Below are 13953 nucleotides of genomic sequence, written 5' to 3' on the forward strand. Positions count from 1 at the left end.
ATCAGCAGATGGACTGGTGTCCAGATTTGTTCCGTTAGATCTCAGCGTAGCTTTTGCTGCCATGGATCATTACATCTCATTTGGGGATTGTTTTTGCCTGCTCATGCTTCACAGCAGGTGACGAGACCAGCCCCTGTTACCATGGTGATCAAACTGCTACCAAGGCCTTCCTTCATAAGACAGAAAACTCTGACATTCAACTCAACAGCAGGAGAGTTCTTGTTCACTGAACATGTTGAGCATAGTCCAAAAGAAGTGACCTTTACAACGGATCGTCCAGCAGCCCAGTCGACCACTGTGCATTTGGAGGTTCACACAAACCTGTGGTGATATGAGGCGGTGTTTATGGAAGTCATTCCTGCAAGGCTGTATATGTGTTTTAGTTTAAAACTAAAAAGGACCATCTGTCCTCGATGGGTTCTGTTGCTTAAGGCCAGAAGTCTTCATGTTTGTCCTCTTTATTGAACTCTTATATTAAAAACGGATGTTTATCAGGTACTTCAGTTTTCTGTGACGTCTTGGTGTTGAAAGCAAGTTTATTTTCTTTCACACAGCTAACTTATTCATCACGAGTTGGAGTAATCATTTACACTGCGATGTACCAGAAGAGGCATGTGACTCAGAAACCACACAGGTCAGGTAATGACTACAGGACCCAAGTGCTTGTCAGGTGACTCGGCTGCCTGAGCAGGAGGAACAAACAAACAAAAAAAAAAAAGAAAAGAAAAACAACAGCAGGATTGAAGGTGGTGAAGCATTAAGGAGCTTTTATTGTTCCATTTCAGTTCATCAGAAACCCGACAGTGTAGGAATCACACGGGGGGGGGGGGGGGGGGGGGGGGGGTACAGCATCACACACACACACACACACACACACACACACACACACACACACACACACACACACACACACACACACACACACACACACACACAGCTTTATAGCAAAAATAGATGATTTATAGACGTTTGTTTTGACCGTTAAACATGTTGATCACTGAAAGAATATCAGAAGTTTCTTTATGCAAAATCAGTGGAGATATGCGAACGGATCGACTTACAGCGTGCAGAGTGAGGTGGACGCGCGTCACCCCACTTTGATTGCATGCAGCACCCCAGGTGCTCCCGCCATACTGGAGCACCGGAGTAATGAGCCAACTGCAGAAGACACATTAAGCACTCAAGTAAAACACCGACTGAAAACAGAAGAAACGGTCGTGTTGCTAAAGCTTCTCAGGCTCTCCGTGTGTGGAACAGAATCCCTTGTGAAAGGGGAAGGTGGGAGTGTTTTTGCACACCCTGGAGATGGGAATGAACATCTAGACAAGAGCAGCCCAGTGAACAAGCCTGATGTACAGCGATGCCCCAAAACCTGAGACACTTTAAAACAGCTGCAGGATCGTCATATCTACAGGAAACTCATCTGTGTGCTCCTCACATGCTGCAGGTTTTCATTAGCTCCATTAAAGCCCTTTCATGTATCTCGTAGTTTCAATGTAGACAAGACACCTGGATGAGCCGAAAGCCAACAGCAGATAAAAGAGTGCTGAGTTAAAGGGCTTTCCTCCCACCTGAGAGAAGCAAATGGTCATAAAATGAGACGTGTGGTGACTCTTGCACTCTGGTACATATGGATCTGTCAGTCCACCTGAAGCTACTGGCCTGTGACCTCACTTCGACTGGTCTCTATGGCAACATGGGCCCAGGCCTTGCTTTGGGAAGCTCCAGTTTACGAGCCTCTTCGTACAGCAGAGGAGCCATCGTAGTTTCATCCCTCTCCATGAGCTGTGGAGCTTACAAAGTTTTCAAAGAGTTTTCCGAAGAGCAGAAGAAGGAACCAAGAAGGAGCAGAAGTCTTTTCCTCCAGGTAGCTTCACAGCTCCAGCTCTGGATCTTCAGAGTGGGCATCAGGAGAGACTTGGGAGGGTTTGCATGTGAATGTGTGTTATGTGCTGCGACCCACGCCAACTAGTTAGTAGCCGTATCCATCTGGAAAGGGCAGAGCAGCAACACACGGCTCCCCGGCATCCAGCAGGTAGGACGCCGCATCGTCATAGTGGGTGAGGGGCACCGTGTCCTCGTCCAGGCCAGGTAGGCTGTCTGGGTCGGCCTTCAAGCTGGGCCTCTGGTTATCGGGGAAGGCCATGGAGAACAAAGCCTCAGGGTCGCAGACAAACTTGTACACATACCTCTCACCGGCCACCTGAGGAACGAAACAGAAGACATTTGGACACACAAGTCGAGTTCAGGCTTTCTTTTAGATAACTGAAGTTATCACTGAAGACCTGGAAATGATAAAGAATCCTTTACCCAGCAGAACCCTCAGTGCCCCCTTACCTTCTGCATGATGCCCTTCTCGTAGTAGTAACGCAGCGAGCGGCTCAACTTGTCGTAGTTCATGGCAGGTCTGTTCTTCTGGAGGCCCCAGCGACGTGCCACCTAACCCGCAGATAAAACCCGCAGGCTGTTACTCTGCTAGCGTCACACAGCAAAAGACGCGGCTCCACAAAGTGGTGACCCACCTCCTCCGGCTCTATCAGTTTGAATTCCATGCCTCGTCCTGTCCAGGAGATGAAGTGGCCGTTAGCGGGGTCGTCTAGTAAGGTGACCAGGAACTGCCAGAGCTGAAGGGAGCCACGACGTTGGTACGGAGGTCCGTCACGATAAACAGAAGGTTCCTGCTTTATTTTGCCTGCAGGTGGAAGAGGATATAGGATAAAGAGAGGAGAAGAGGCAGAAGTGGGGGGAGGAGCCATTTTAATCAGAAATGTGCTCCAGCACAGCCACAGTGTGGTGAGACATTCCTGCCAGGGGGACTAAGTACACCAGCTATCCACCATGCACAGTTCAACTCTAATATCTCTTAGCTCCAGGTGAGTGCGTCGTCTTACCGTCTAATCTTTCAGGAACCACACAAGTATCATCAAAGTACAGCTGAGGATCTCTGTCGAAGCAGCAGCCTGGAATCAGGCACAAGAAACGCAGCATTAATGACACAAAAGCAGAGTGAACACCAACGTTGGTGTTTTATCAGCTCAGAAGACGCCAGATCCAGAGTCGCAGAGGACGGGCTCCACACAGCAGATCTTAACTCACTTTCATGATTATTCCGGTAGAAGCTTCCTGCTCTCCCGAAGGATGACTGGCAGTTAGGCACTTCTGTGGATGGAGAAGAAAAACATCACTACGTAGAGTCTGGTTTACTAAAACCTCACACGCTAACGTCAGAGCACAGCGTCAGCCACATGCCCTCCAAGCCTGTCGCTGGGACTGGCGCCGTGCCTGCTAGCCCCCAACAGGTCCACACATACGGGTGAAACTGGAAAAAGGAGACTCTGGTGCAAAAGTCCATTAATGTCATTAATCCAGTTTAGACTGAGAGACCATCTAAAGGCTCAGGAACCTTTTGCAGGTGTTCTAGGTTCATCAGCTGATTCAAGTCGAGAATATTGAACCTTTTCGTGTAATTTTTCCAGTTCCACCAGTTTTTTCCCCACTCTGCCACACACACCAGCCTCGGCAGCCACCCTGTTCCCTGCCTAATGATCCTGAACCCTCCCTTATTTCTGCCAAAGACAAACTCTGAAATGTGACTTGGAACTGCAACCTTTCTGCAAACGTTCGGGTAAAAACGGGACCTCTCGTGTACTCGGCATAAACATCTTCCCTCTGTCTAGAGACGTGTGGTCACTGTGGAGTAGACGTTTAAAGGCCATAAGAACCTAAGAGGATTTGTCATTACATCATGACCCAGCCAGCTCACCCACAGCACTAAATCAGAGCGAACGTGAGCGTGAGAAGTGCAGAAGAGACGTTCAGAACTTCGCCAGAGAGGCGGTTAATGACCAGCGGCCAGGTGTGTGGATAAGTTAGGGGTTGCTCAGGTCAAACAAAACCCAGGCAGTCGCTCTGGCTCGCTTGATAAGAGCTAACGGCTTCTCCACCATGACCGTTTGTCACGCCAGTCTAAGGAAGACTGGCCTCATCTGGACCTTTGTACGTTGCGGTAAAGCAAGCAGAGCGTTTCCGAGATCATGTCTCAAACTACCGTGCTGCGAGCCGCTCGGTCCTCAAAGGACAGAAGCCTAGAGCTTCTCTAGGAAGGCTAAGCTTCTCCGCTCCTGCCTCACAGACTCATTTAAATGCTGCCCTCTCTGCTGAATACCAACCCAAGAGACCCATGAATGTGAGAAGACCACACTGGCCGGGTTAGAGAAGCATGTGAATGAGCACCTGTATGTCCAGCTAACTGCTGCATGTCAAAACTCACAGATGTGCGTTAGCACCGAGAACAAACATGGAGGCACATTCCTCACCATCTGCCTGAACTACGTGGAAAGACCCCCACTCTGAAAAGGCGCCAGTACTCACCGGAGTCGAAGCAGAAGTCACGGGGCTCCTGCTTGATGGCCATTGGGTGGTAAGCGGGCTGTCGTAGAGGGCCTGGAGGTGGGCATGGGGGGCCCATGGAGGGGACCCCCTGCTCGCTGTACTGCAGGTCAGTGAGTTCTTGCTTGAAGCCCTGAGGGGGCATAGCCACCAACGGCTCTGACATCTGCCGGTGGTACGGCGGCCGGCTGTCACGGGGCAAGTTGCTGCTGCTGGTGGGCCGCGAGAGGAACCGCGGGTGGATTTGGTTGTCAGATGGAGGAAAGGACAAACATGGCTCTGACATCTGTCTCTGGAACCTTTAAGAGGACACTTGTTTAGAAAAGCTGCTCGTTGAGACCGACAATTGGACCGTGGGACACAAAGACAGAGGCTTACCTGTGCTCAGGTGTGAAGCTGTTTGCATCCTGGCCAACAGGTGCACAGGGCACAGCGAAGGGGGGGCTGTGCACTGGGAGAGCCTGCTGGTTGGAGGATTGCTGCAGTGGATTTGGCCCTGTGCTCTGAGCGGCTATGTGGCAACGTGGAGGGGGGCTCCGGGTTAGGACTGTGCTGCTGGGGCCACTGGGAGAGACTGGTGTGGAGGGCGGGGTCAACGGCTTGAACACAGCGGTAGGCTTCCTGTCGCAGACACTGTGGACGAAGAAGAGAGTTAACCTGATGAACACCGCACCCAGCAGATGGGTGGTCCTGTAGCCGTACCTGTAGCTGTAAAGGCTCTTCTCTCCGTAGGGCATGGGACTCCCGTCCTGGCTGCAGGGAGATAGCTCTTTGGAGGAAGTCAGCTCCCGTTTGATCTTGGTCGGTGGAGGGCCATGAAACATCACTGAACAGGATGAGACCACGGACTGCATTAGATCAAGTCCAGATTTCAGCTAATTGAAGCCATAAACAGAAGTGCAGCAGTTATCTGAAGCACATAAACGGATGCATGGACAATGTCTGTGTTCCCCTGACAGCACTTATCTGCTGTTTATCATCAGATATGATGATGGCCGACGGCCCTGAAAACAACCACCACTGCTAGCTAGTAGCATGCAAGTAGCTGTGCTGCACACACAGAGGCCATCAGCCTTCATTTGATTCCTATTAGGGCTCGTCAATAACAATACCCATGAATCAGAGCAGCTGTAATCTAATGGCAGTGAATGGTTTTCTCCTCGTGCGCTGTAACCATTAGACATTGGCTGCAGCTCTCTTGTCTATTGGCTGCAGTTTCCGGGGCGCCACATAATAGCTGCATGGAAACTAAATACAGGAGCACAGAGCAGCAGGGGCTGAATAAATCTCTCAGCGTGCTGATGGATCCTAGTAGGGCCAGAGATGTGCACGTGAGCTCCCCTGAGCAGTAAGTAATGGTGGATGGATTAACATCCTCCAGGTGAAAGCAAAGGAGCGCTTCACTGTGCCTTAGGGTAATAAATCATGTGTTGGAGAAAAGGCCCCCCAGCAGCACCAGACGGTTACCTCAGCGTGAACCCACAGCCGCTCACTACCTGGAAGAGGGCTTGAATAGAAACAAGCACAGACTTGAGAAGCTGCAGGGTTGTTTGAAGCCTGATAAACCACACTAGCCACACCCCATCTCCACCTCCCACCAATCAGACCAAAACATAAACTAAAAAGTAAGAAGCAGCACCGGACATGACTCTCCGCAGGCTAACGGTGTGTAAAGCAGAACTGTAACAGCTCTAACTACTGGCACGTAGCCCAATCCAGAGGCAGCGCAACGGCAGGGGCCGAGTGCAAAGGAGTGTGAAATCAGATTAGGAAGTCGGCTCATGTGATGCTTCATGTCAATCGGTTGATTAAACTCAAAATGGGGGAGAATGAAAGGAGTGAAAGAGCAGGCTTTCCCTGAGCTGCGGTCCGACCCGCAAATCCGGACAAGGATGGTGCCGAGGAGGTAAAAATCAAAGAGGAGGAGGAGGAACAATCAGGTACTCACAGTTTTCTGACTGGAAATCTGGAACAAACTGTTCATCATCAGGCACCTGGGCTGTGAAGGTACAGACAGGTGTAGAAAACGTCAGGAAGACACACACCAGCACCGACGCGCGTGTGTGTGTGTGTGTGTGTGTGTGAAGCAATTGAAAAAAGATCTCGGTCAGCACTTTGTCATCAACAGGACTTTGCTCTTCTTGCTCCACTTGCCAGCTGAAAACAGCGGCGTCTGATATTCTCACAAAGTTAAACTTTAAAGAGGTCAAAGTTGCTCAATTTCATTTAGTCGTGAGCAGAGAGGATCTCTGTACGAGCTGCCAAAAGCACATCTAGCTGCGGCCGCTCCTGTTCAGACACAACCGCTCTACTGTCGCATTTACTGCACAAAAAATTGGAAGCTTCTGAAAACCAATGATGAAGAGCGACAGAACATGCTGATCGTACCTTCAGCGATCCAGATCTCTTGCAGCTGACTGAGGTCTTGGAACAGTTCTGTGGGTCAAAAGATGTTGATATGATGTCACGTAAAGAACATGAACCCGTGTTTGAGTCAGCCGTCTTACCTTCTGTGTCCTGGGCAAGCTCCGTCTCCACAAACTTTCTCTTTCGGTCATTCAGGGACGAGCCGTGAGACGATTCCTCCACATGCAACTTCTGCTGCTGGGAAGTAGCAGAAGGAGAAACGTCAGGTCACAACCTACAACAGAGGATGTCACCCCCACCCTCATGTGGTGACAAGTGCGTCCACTTACGCTGGGTGGAACTATAAAAGGGACCTGCTGGTCATAGAAGCCGTCCATGGTGACTCTGGAGGGGTTCTGGTACTAATGGGAGAGGAGGGGTGTTTGTTTTAAACCGGCACCGGTAAACTCCTGTGAGAGAACAAAGAAGAAAAGTGTCACCTGACTCCACCGGTACCTTTCATCCAGCAGCACAGAGAAGAGTCGAAGAAACTCCAGTTCACCTTGACATGAAGCCCGAGTCCTCACACTGATCTGGCCTCGTTACACAGGAATGTGGACGTGGAGCTGCGTCCCACTCTGATGCTACAACAAGGCCACCATCATCCCCCCTTATTTAACCTACCAACACGCCTGTGAACCGAGGCACATCCAGCAAACATCAACACACAGTCATGCAGGATCACACAGGTTACATAAGCAGCACTCTCCGGCCATCTGCTCCAGCTATGGTCTGCTGTAATCAGCTGGAAGATCTGGAGTGAAGCACTTGGAAGAAGCGTCCCACTGAGGAAACCGTGCCATCAACTGCATCACAAAGCCTCTCAAACAGAAAGAAGCCGATCAGAGAAGCGATTAGTGCTTTCAACAGGCTTGGAGCTATTGTTGTGAGAGTGTTACACTTGGCTCCCTCTCCCCTCCGCTGCACATTTCTACAGGTTTTCTTTAGAAACACCGAGCTGAGGCCGCTCCTCTCCTCTCACAGCTCACTCAGCAGAGTGACATGACTCACTCCTCTGTTAATGAATGACCAATAAAGAGTGGCTGCTGGGCAAATAATTACAGGCACCACTTCATGGAGCTCCATGCACTTATTATAGTCCAAACTCTGACCAGCTATAGCTCCAAGCAGATGCTGCTTAGGTTTTATTTATGCGTTTTATTCTAACGATGTAAAATAATTAGGGTCTTTTTAGACTGAACCACTAAAAATGCATAAAGAGCAACAACTTTATGGACTTTTTAGATCCGAGTCCAGATAAAAGAAGCTGCACCACTTTGGCCTGGGCCGAAGTTCAGCCAGCCCCCCCACCCCCAGCCTCCCTTGTTTTTGTCAATGAAGTGAAACTCGATCCGTGTGAAGCCGTGTGCGGTGGGGGTGGGGGTGTCGATGGCTCTCCATTCATAAAAATCACAAACAGGCTCCTGACAGCGCTGATGGACGGACAGCAGCAGAGCCAAAGCCGTTCAGAGGGGCTCACTAAGGGCTTAAAAGCCACTTTCTCTGTAGTACTTTGGTAGTATTCTTAAACTGTACTAAACAACAGTGTAGTATTAAAAGCCTGTGGTAAGAATGGTGAAACTTACCTGGTTATGTGAATAAAAACCTCCTGAACACGTCAACAGTTCGCTGTAAATATCCACAAACAAAAGCGTCGCCTGCCGCCGACACACCGATGCGTCTCCTCGGACTCACTCAGCTAGACTGAGCTTTTCCTAAACCCTAACGGCCCGACGCTTTCCCTGCGCGCGAGCAGCACGCAGAGACACGCTGTGATTGGCGGATCCAGTCTGTCCGTTCAGCGAGCAGCCAATGGCGCGGTAGCTTTTAATTTATGCGCGAGGCGCGGTTCGCCCAATCACAAGGCAGTGGCGTCCCTTTTTATGAATGGTTGGATTTCATTCACATTTTTTTTCAATCATCGCTGCTTGCTTGTGTTTGTTAAAGGGCCAGGAGCCGAGCCAAGGCTACACGTCAACACCCCCGACTCCCTCAGCTCCAGCACACGGACAACAACCCTGTAGCCGAGAGCTGGCGGTTCAAGCAGTCCTAGGCAGAGGGTGTCATCAATGACACCAAAGTAGAAACTAAAGTATGTCACATCATCCCCGGGATGGGATGAAGAAGTACTTTAGGTCATACTTTTACTTAGTGAACAGCTTTCACTCACTCACTCTGGTGTTGTCAGTTATCAGGAGGTGGAGGACACCCTGGACATGTCTACAGTGCATCACAGGGACACACAGAGACAAATGAGACACACTCACTCATACCCATTAAGGTCACTAATATGCAGAGGTGTGACCAAGTCACTGCTTTGCAAGTCACAAGTAAGTCACAAGTCTTTCCAGTCAAGTCTGGAGTCAAGTCCAAGTCAAAGACAACCAAGTCCAAGTCGAGTCCAAACACAATGATTTTGAAGTCCAAGTCAAGTCCATGTCCTTAACTTTTGAACTGAATTTTCAAGTCATAATCAAGTCATCTGTCCAACTTCTATTTAATGACAATGATAATAAATAAATTCCAGAAATAAAGCTTCTTAAAGCTTCTTTTATTTGCTCAAACAAGCAGAAACTGATTATAAACAAAGAGCTGCTGCATTTAGCAGACCAAGATCACACCCAGAACGAACAATGATTCATGATTCTTGCCCATGTCGTGCCACTTTTGTGCTAAAATATCAAATATGCTCAAGTCATCATCAAGCCAACAGATGCAAGTCGATTCAAGTCGCAAGTCATTGGTGTTCAAGTCCGAGTCAAGTCGTAAGTCTTAATAGATTTTATCAAGTCAGAAGTCATTTAAATAATGACTCGAGTCTAACTCGAGTCCAAGTCATGTGACTCGAGTCCACACCTCTGCTAATCCTGGTCAGTCCCCGGTGGTGAAGAAGAAAGGATAATTTACACAGCGCCTCTCTAGACAAAAACCACAAGGTGCTTCACAGAACAATAAAAAATAATGAAGAAAAAATATCATCATCGAAAATGGGAGAAAAGGAAGAAAAATTACGATTACAAATTAGAACAACATTTTCAAAATTAAAATACAGAAATGACAGAAACAGCAGCATGAAAGGAAGCTAGGAAGAGGAGGATGAGCAGCAGGTCACACGACGCCAGCCTGAACAGATGAGTTTAAAGGAGGCCGCTGAAAGTACACAAATACATGGGAGAACATGCTAAGTCTACACAGAAAGGCTGCATCTGGGGTTCAAACCTGTGACCTTCTTACTGCGAGGCAACAGTGCAACAAGACTTGTGCAACTGTTCATAAGTTGGTTTTAACAAAACCATTTGCAATACAGGCATTTTAAAGCCAGATTGGGAATTGTTCTGAATTCAGGAGGAACAACGTGGTTTTTGTCCTGGCCGTGGAACACTGGACCAGCTCTACAACCTTAGGGGGTCCTGGAAGGTGCATGGGAGTTTGCCCAAGCAATCTACATGTGCTTTGTGGATTTGGAGAAGGTGTTCGACAGCTTTCCTCGGGGGGTCCTGTGGGGGTTAGTTCAGGAGTATGGGGTACCAGGTCCTCTGATACGGGCTGTTAGGTCCCTGTATGACCGGTGTCAGAGCTTGGGCCACATTGCTAGCAGTAAGTCAAACTCGTTTCCGGTGAGAGTTGAACTCCGCCAAGGCTGCCCTTTCTCACACATTCTGTTCATAACTTTTATGGACAGGATTTCTAGGCGCAGCCAAGGAGTTGAGGGAATCTGCTTTGGTGGCCTGAGGATCAGGTCTCTGCTTTTTGCAGATGATGTGGTCCTGTTAGCTTCATCAGAAGGTGATCTCTGGCTCTCACTGGAGCGGTTCGCAGCCGAGTGTGAAGCAGCAGGGATGAGAATCAGCTCCTCTAAATCTGAGACCATGGTCTTGAGTCAGAAAAGGGTAGAATGCCTTCTCCGGGTCAGGGATGAGGTCCTGCCTCAAGTGGAGGAGTTTAAGTATCTTAGGGTCTTGTTCACGAGTGAGGGAAAACTGGAGCGTGAGATCGATAGTCGGATTGGTGCTGCATCTGCAGTGATGCGGGCGTTGTACCGGTCTGTCGTGGTGAAGAGAGAGCTGAGACGGAAGGCGAAGCTCTCAATTTACCGGTCGATCTACGTTCCTACCAGGGGCGGATTTAGGACTGAAGAAGAACCGGAGCTTAACACACACACGCGCGCACGTGTGTGCGTGCGCGCACACGTGACATGCACTAGTCAACATCATGTATGTCTTGTACCACATAATTTTTAATCTGAAGCTACGTATTAAGCATTTTCAGGGCAGAGTATTGTTCGTGTTAGTCTTCAGTGTGAGATGATGTTAAATATTCCCTTTCTTTCTCCAACAACTTTACCTGATAGTAAGCTAACTTTAGGCAAACCAGTAGCACAACAAATATTTTCAAATAAGACTCACAAACCTGAGTCAACACCAGTCTCATCAAAGCTGGGGCTCTGTCGTTGAACTTTTGGTCTAAAAATGTCCTTTATGTCCATCTTCACTCATGCGTTTCAGGCAGAGAGTGTAGAAGAAGCCGGCTGCTGAAGGGCTTCTTCTTCAGTGGTGGAGGCTCAGGCAGGCTGTATACAAACTACTGCCATCTGCTCCCTCTCTGTTGGACTTTGGTACTGCATGTTACTTCCGCGATTTAGATCCGGGGCTTTTCATAAAACATCTGGGGCTTCAGCCCAAGTAGCCGGGCCTAACGCCGCCCCTGGTTCCTACCCTCACCTATGGTCACGAGCTTTGGGCAGTGACCGGAAGCATGACATCACAAATAAAAGGGACCGAAATGAATTTTCTCCGCAGGGTGGCTGGGCTCTCCCTTAGAGATAGGATGAGAAGCTCGGTCATCCAGGAGGGGCTCGGAGTAGACCCGCTGCTCCTCCACATCGAGAGAAGCCAGTTGAGAGGACTCGAGCATCTGGTTAGGATGCCTCCTGGAAGCCTCCCTGATGAGTTTTCTGGGCACGTCCAACCGGTAGAAGGCCTAAAGGGAGACCCAGGACACGCTGGAGGGACTATGTCTCACGGCAGGCCAGGGAACGCCTTAGGATTCCCCTGGAGGAGCTGGTCCAAGTGGCTGGGGAGAGGGAAGTCTGGGCCTCTCTGCTTTGGCTGCTGCCCCCGCAACCCGACCCCGGATAATCGGTCGAAAATGGATGGATGGATGGATGGCATTTTAAAGCTGCACACAGACCACTGCTTAGTGAGCTTTAAGAATGTTCTAAACCTTCATCAGATGTCACAAAACGGTGGTTAACACTTCTTATCTTGTGGTGAATTCATCATTTAAACATGATAATTTATCTATGCAAACATAATCACACAAAAGCCTTGAAAGTTAGAAGACACATCTTTGGCTCACGTGGTTCTGACTGCCATATGCATCGCTAAGAAAACTATCCTCTTGAATTGGAAAAATAGAGATACTCTTTGCATCAACCAATATAGAAATATTTTGTTAGATCATATTACACTTGATTTAGCCTCTGCTTCCTCTTCAAATCAATCTCTCTGGGCTCCACTGATCGGTTCCATCACATAGCGATGGCGGGGGACCATTGATATTGTCCTGCGGGATGATGTGGGTGAGGGGATGGTGTGGGTGAGGGTCTGAGTTTGGAGTGTCCAGATGTTCCCTGGAGGTGGGTTCACCGGTGGTGTCTGGGACTGGGGGGCTGTTGCCCCCCTCTGGACGTGCTTGGGTTGCCTCGGGGGGTGGACTACTGGCAGTGGTGAGTGGGGCCCCTTGGAGGTCTTGGCGGTGGCCATGGGTCACTGCCCGGCAGGTGCATTTCCCCTGGGCAGGTCTGGGTGGGGGCCTGGGGGCTCGGGGTGTGGGGGTGACCGGCCCCGTGGGGGGAGCTGGGCGGGGCCTTGGGGGTCGGGTCCTGACATGTATGCTGCCGGGGAGCAGGCAGGAACATGCGGCAGTGCCTGGCTCAGGTTCAGGGGCCTCAGGTAGACCTTGGCTCCTCTGCTGTCCCATCACAGGGGAGGGAGAAGTCCAGGGGGGGAGGACCCAACCTTACCTGGATGTCCTATGTCTTATATAATGTGGAAGTTGTGCAAATGCAGGGATGGGCGTAGATATTCTGCTGGGGGTGGGGCTGGGTTGGTGCCCTCGGACTCTGTGAGGCTCTGTGATGCTGCTGCTTTGGGCCCTGGCAGGATGGACTGGGGTCTCCATGCCCTGGGTGGCATTTTGACAACAGAGGTGCCTATTGGGGCCAGTGGGGGAGCTGGCTCCCTGGAGGGCTAAGCCCAACCAGCCATTCCTCCCCATCCCCACACATTTCTCTCCTCCTGCTCCCTCACATCATCACACAAACATACACATAGGACCTTGGGGGGTGGACAAGTCAGGGAGTATGGGTATGGACCCCATTTCCGCATTCCTGTGGCAACCTGCCCCCCAATTTTATTTGCACCTTATACACTTCCACTGACGACATTCCACACAAACACTCATTTAGGGCCTTTAGAGTGAGCACATTCAACGGCAGTTGGCAGGGGAATTTCTCAGCCTCATCCCAAGTGCCGGTGCCCACTTCCAATTTTAAACTGCACTTAGACACTGAGGGCTGTGGGTGCAAGTGGGGTGGTGTGGTGGCATCAGTTGGCATAGGCCAGACGATGCCCGCACTGCCCGCTCACTACAGCCATGGAATACACCTCATCAACACTCACTAACACCATATTGGAGTAGGCGGAGGGAGACTAGGGGGTCTTAGCACATATCTGTTGTCGCTTGGTTTCCTGGGGCTGGAGGCTAGGAGAGAGATCCAGCTGTCTGGTTGGGGTCTGTGGTGGTGGGTTGCTGTGCTCAGCGCTGGGCGGGGGAGCCTGCTCATCAGCACCCCAGCAGAAAGGGTTGAACTCTGGGAACCGGTGATGGTTGTACCCAATGTGCAGCAGTACCAGGACCAGAGTGAATAGGGTGTGTATGGGGAGCATGAGTGGTTGTCCGGCATGCATTTTTGTAAGTCTTTGGTTGTATGTGCATGTGTGAGCATGAGGGAGGGAGTGAGTGACTGTGTTTGTGTATGACTGTATATGTCAGGTGGGGCCTTTGACTCCTCCCCTCTCCTGGGACTTCTTTTGATGATATAGATATTCGTCTCCACTCTCCCTGCCACACCTGGTGTGGAGTTTGGTGCCTTGG

At 50.1% G+C, this 13953-nt stretch overlaps 1 protein-coding gene across 3 annotated transcripts; it reads right to left on the reverse strand.

Annotated features, from left to right (window-relative positions):
• Nucleotides 1–1793: 1793 nt before the first annotated feature.
• Nucleotides 1794–8516, reverse strand: etv5a (ETS variant transcription factor 5a). Of its 3 annotated transcripts, none has more exons than XM_015965745.3 (13): nt 8382–8516; nt 7086–7205; nt 6897–6990; nt 6778–6825; nt 6338–6388; nt 5092–5215; nt 4768–5022; nt 4372–4688; nt 3097–3159; nt 2892–2960; nt 2523–2692; nt 2338–2439; nt 1794–2203 (listed from the first exon to the last, which is right to left on the reverse strand). In XM_015965745.3, the coding sequence occupies exons 2-13, from the start codon at nt 7131–7133 to the stop codon at nt 1973–1975; spliced, it is 1572 nt and encodes a 523-aa protein (XP_015821231.1). In that variant the 5' UTR covers nt 7134–7205; nt 8382–8516; the 3' UTR covers nt 1794–1972. The 3 variants fall into 3 exon arrangements, with proteins under 3 accessions (XP_015821231.1, XP_015821228.1, XP_070400597.1); XM_015965742.3 differs by having other exon boundaries at nt 6897–6993; XM_070544496.1 differs by lacking the exon at nt 8382–8516 and adding an exon at nt 7298–7430 and having other exon boundaries at nt 6897–6993.
• Between the last annotated feature and the right edge of the window lie 5437 nt (nt 8517–13953).

This window comes from Nothobranchius furzeri, chromosome 14, assembly GCF_043380555.1.
Source record: "Nothobranchius furzeri strain GRZ-AD chromosome 14, NfurGRZ-RIMD1, whole genome shotgun sequence".
Taxonomy (NCBI): Eukaryota; Metazoa; Chordata; class Actinopteri; order Cyprinodontiformes; family Nothobranchiidae; genus Nothobranchius; species Nothobranchius furzeri.

Coding starts and splice junctions, on each gene's coding strand:
- etv5a (XM_015965742.3), bottom strand. CDS start 7,133: ATGGACGGCTTCTATGACCAGCAGGTCCCTTTTATAGTTCCACCCAGC. Junction 6,994..7,085: donor CTTTTATAGTTCCACCCAGC/GTAAGTGGACGC, acceptor GCTACTTCCCAG/CAGCAGAAGTTGCATGTGGA. Junction 6,389..6,777: donor AGAGATCTGGATCGCTGAAG/GTACGATCAGCA, acceptor GTACCTTCACAG/CCCAGGTGCCTGATGATGAA.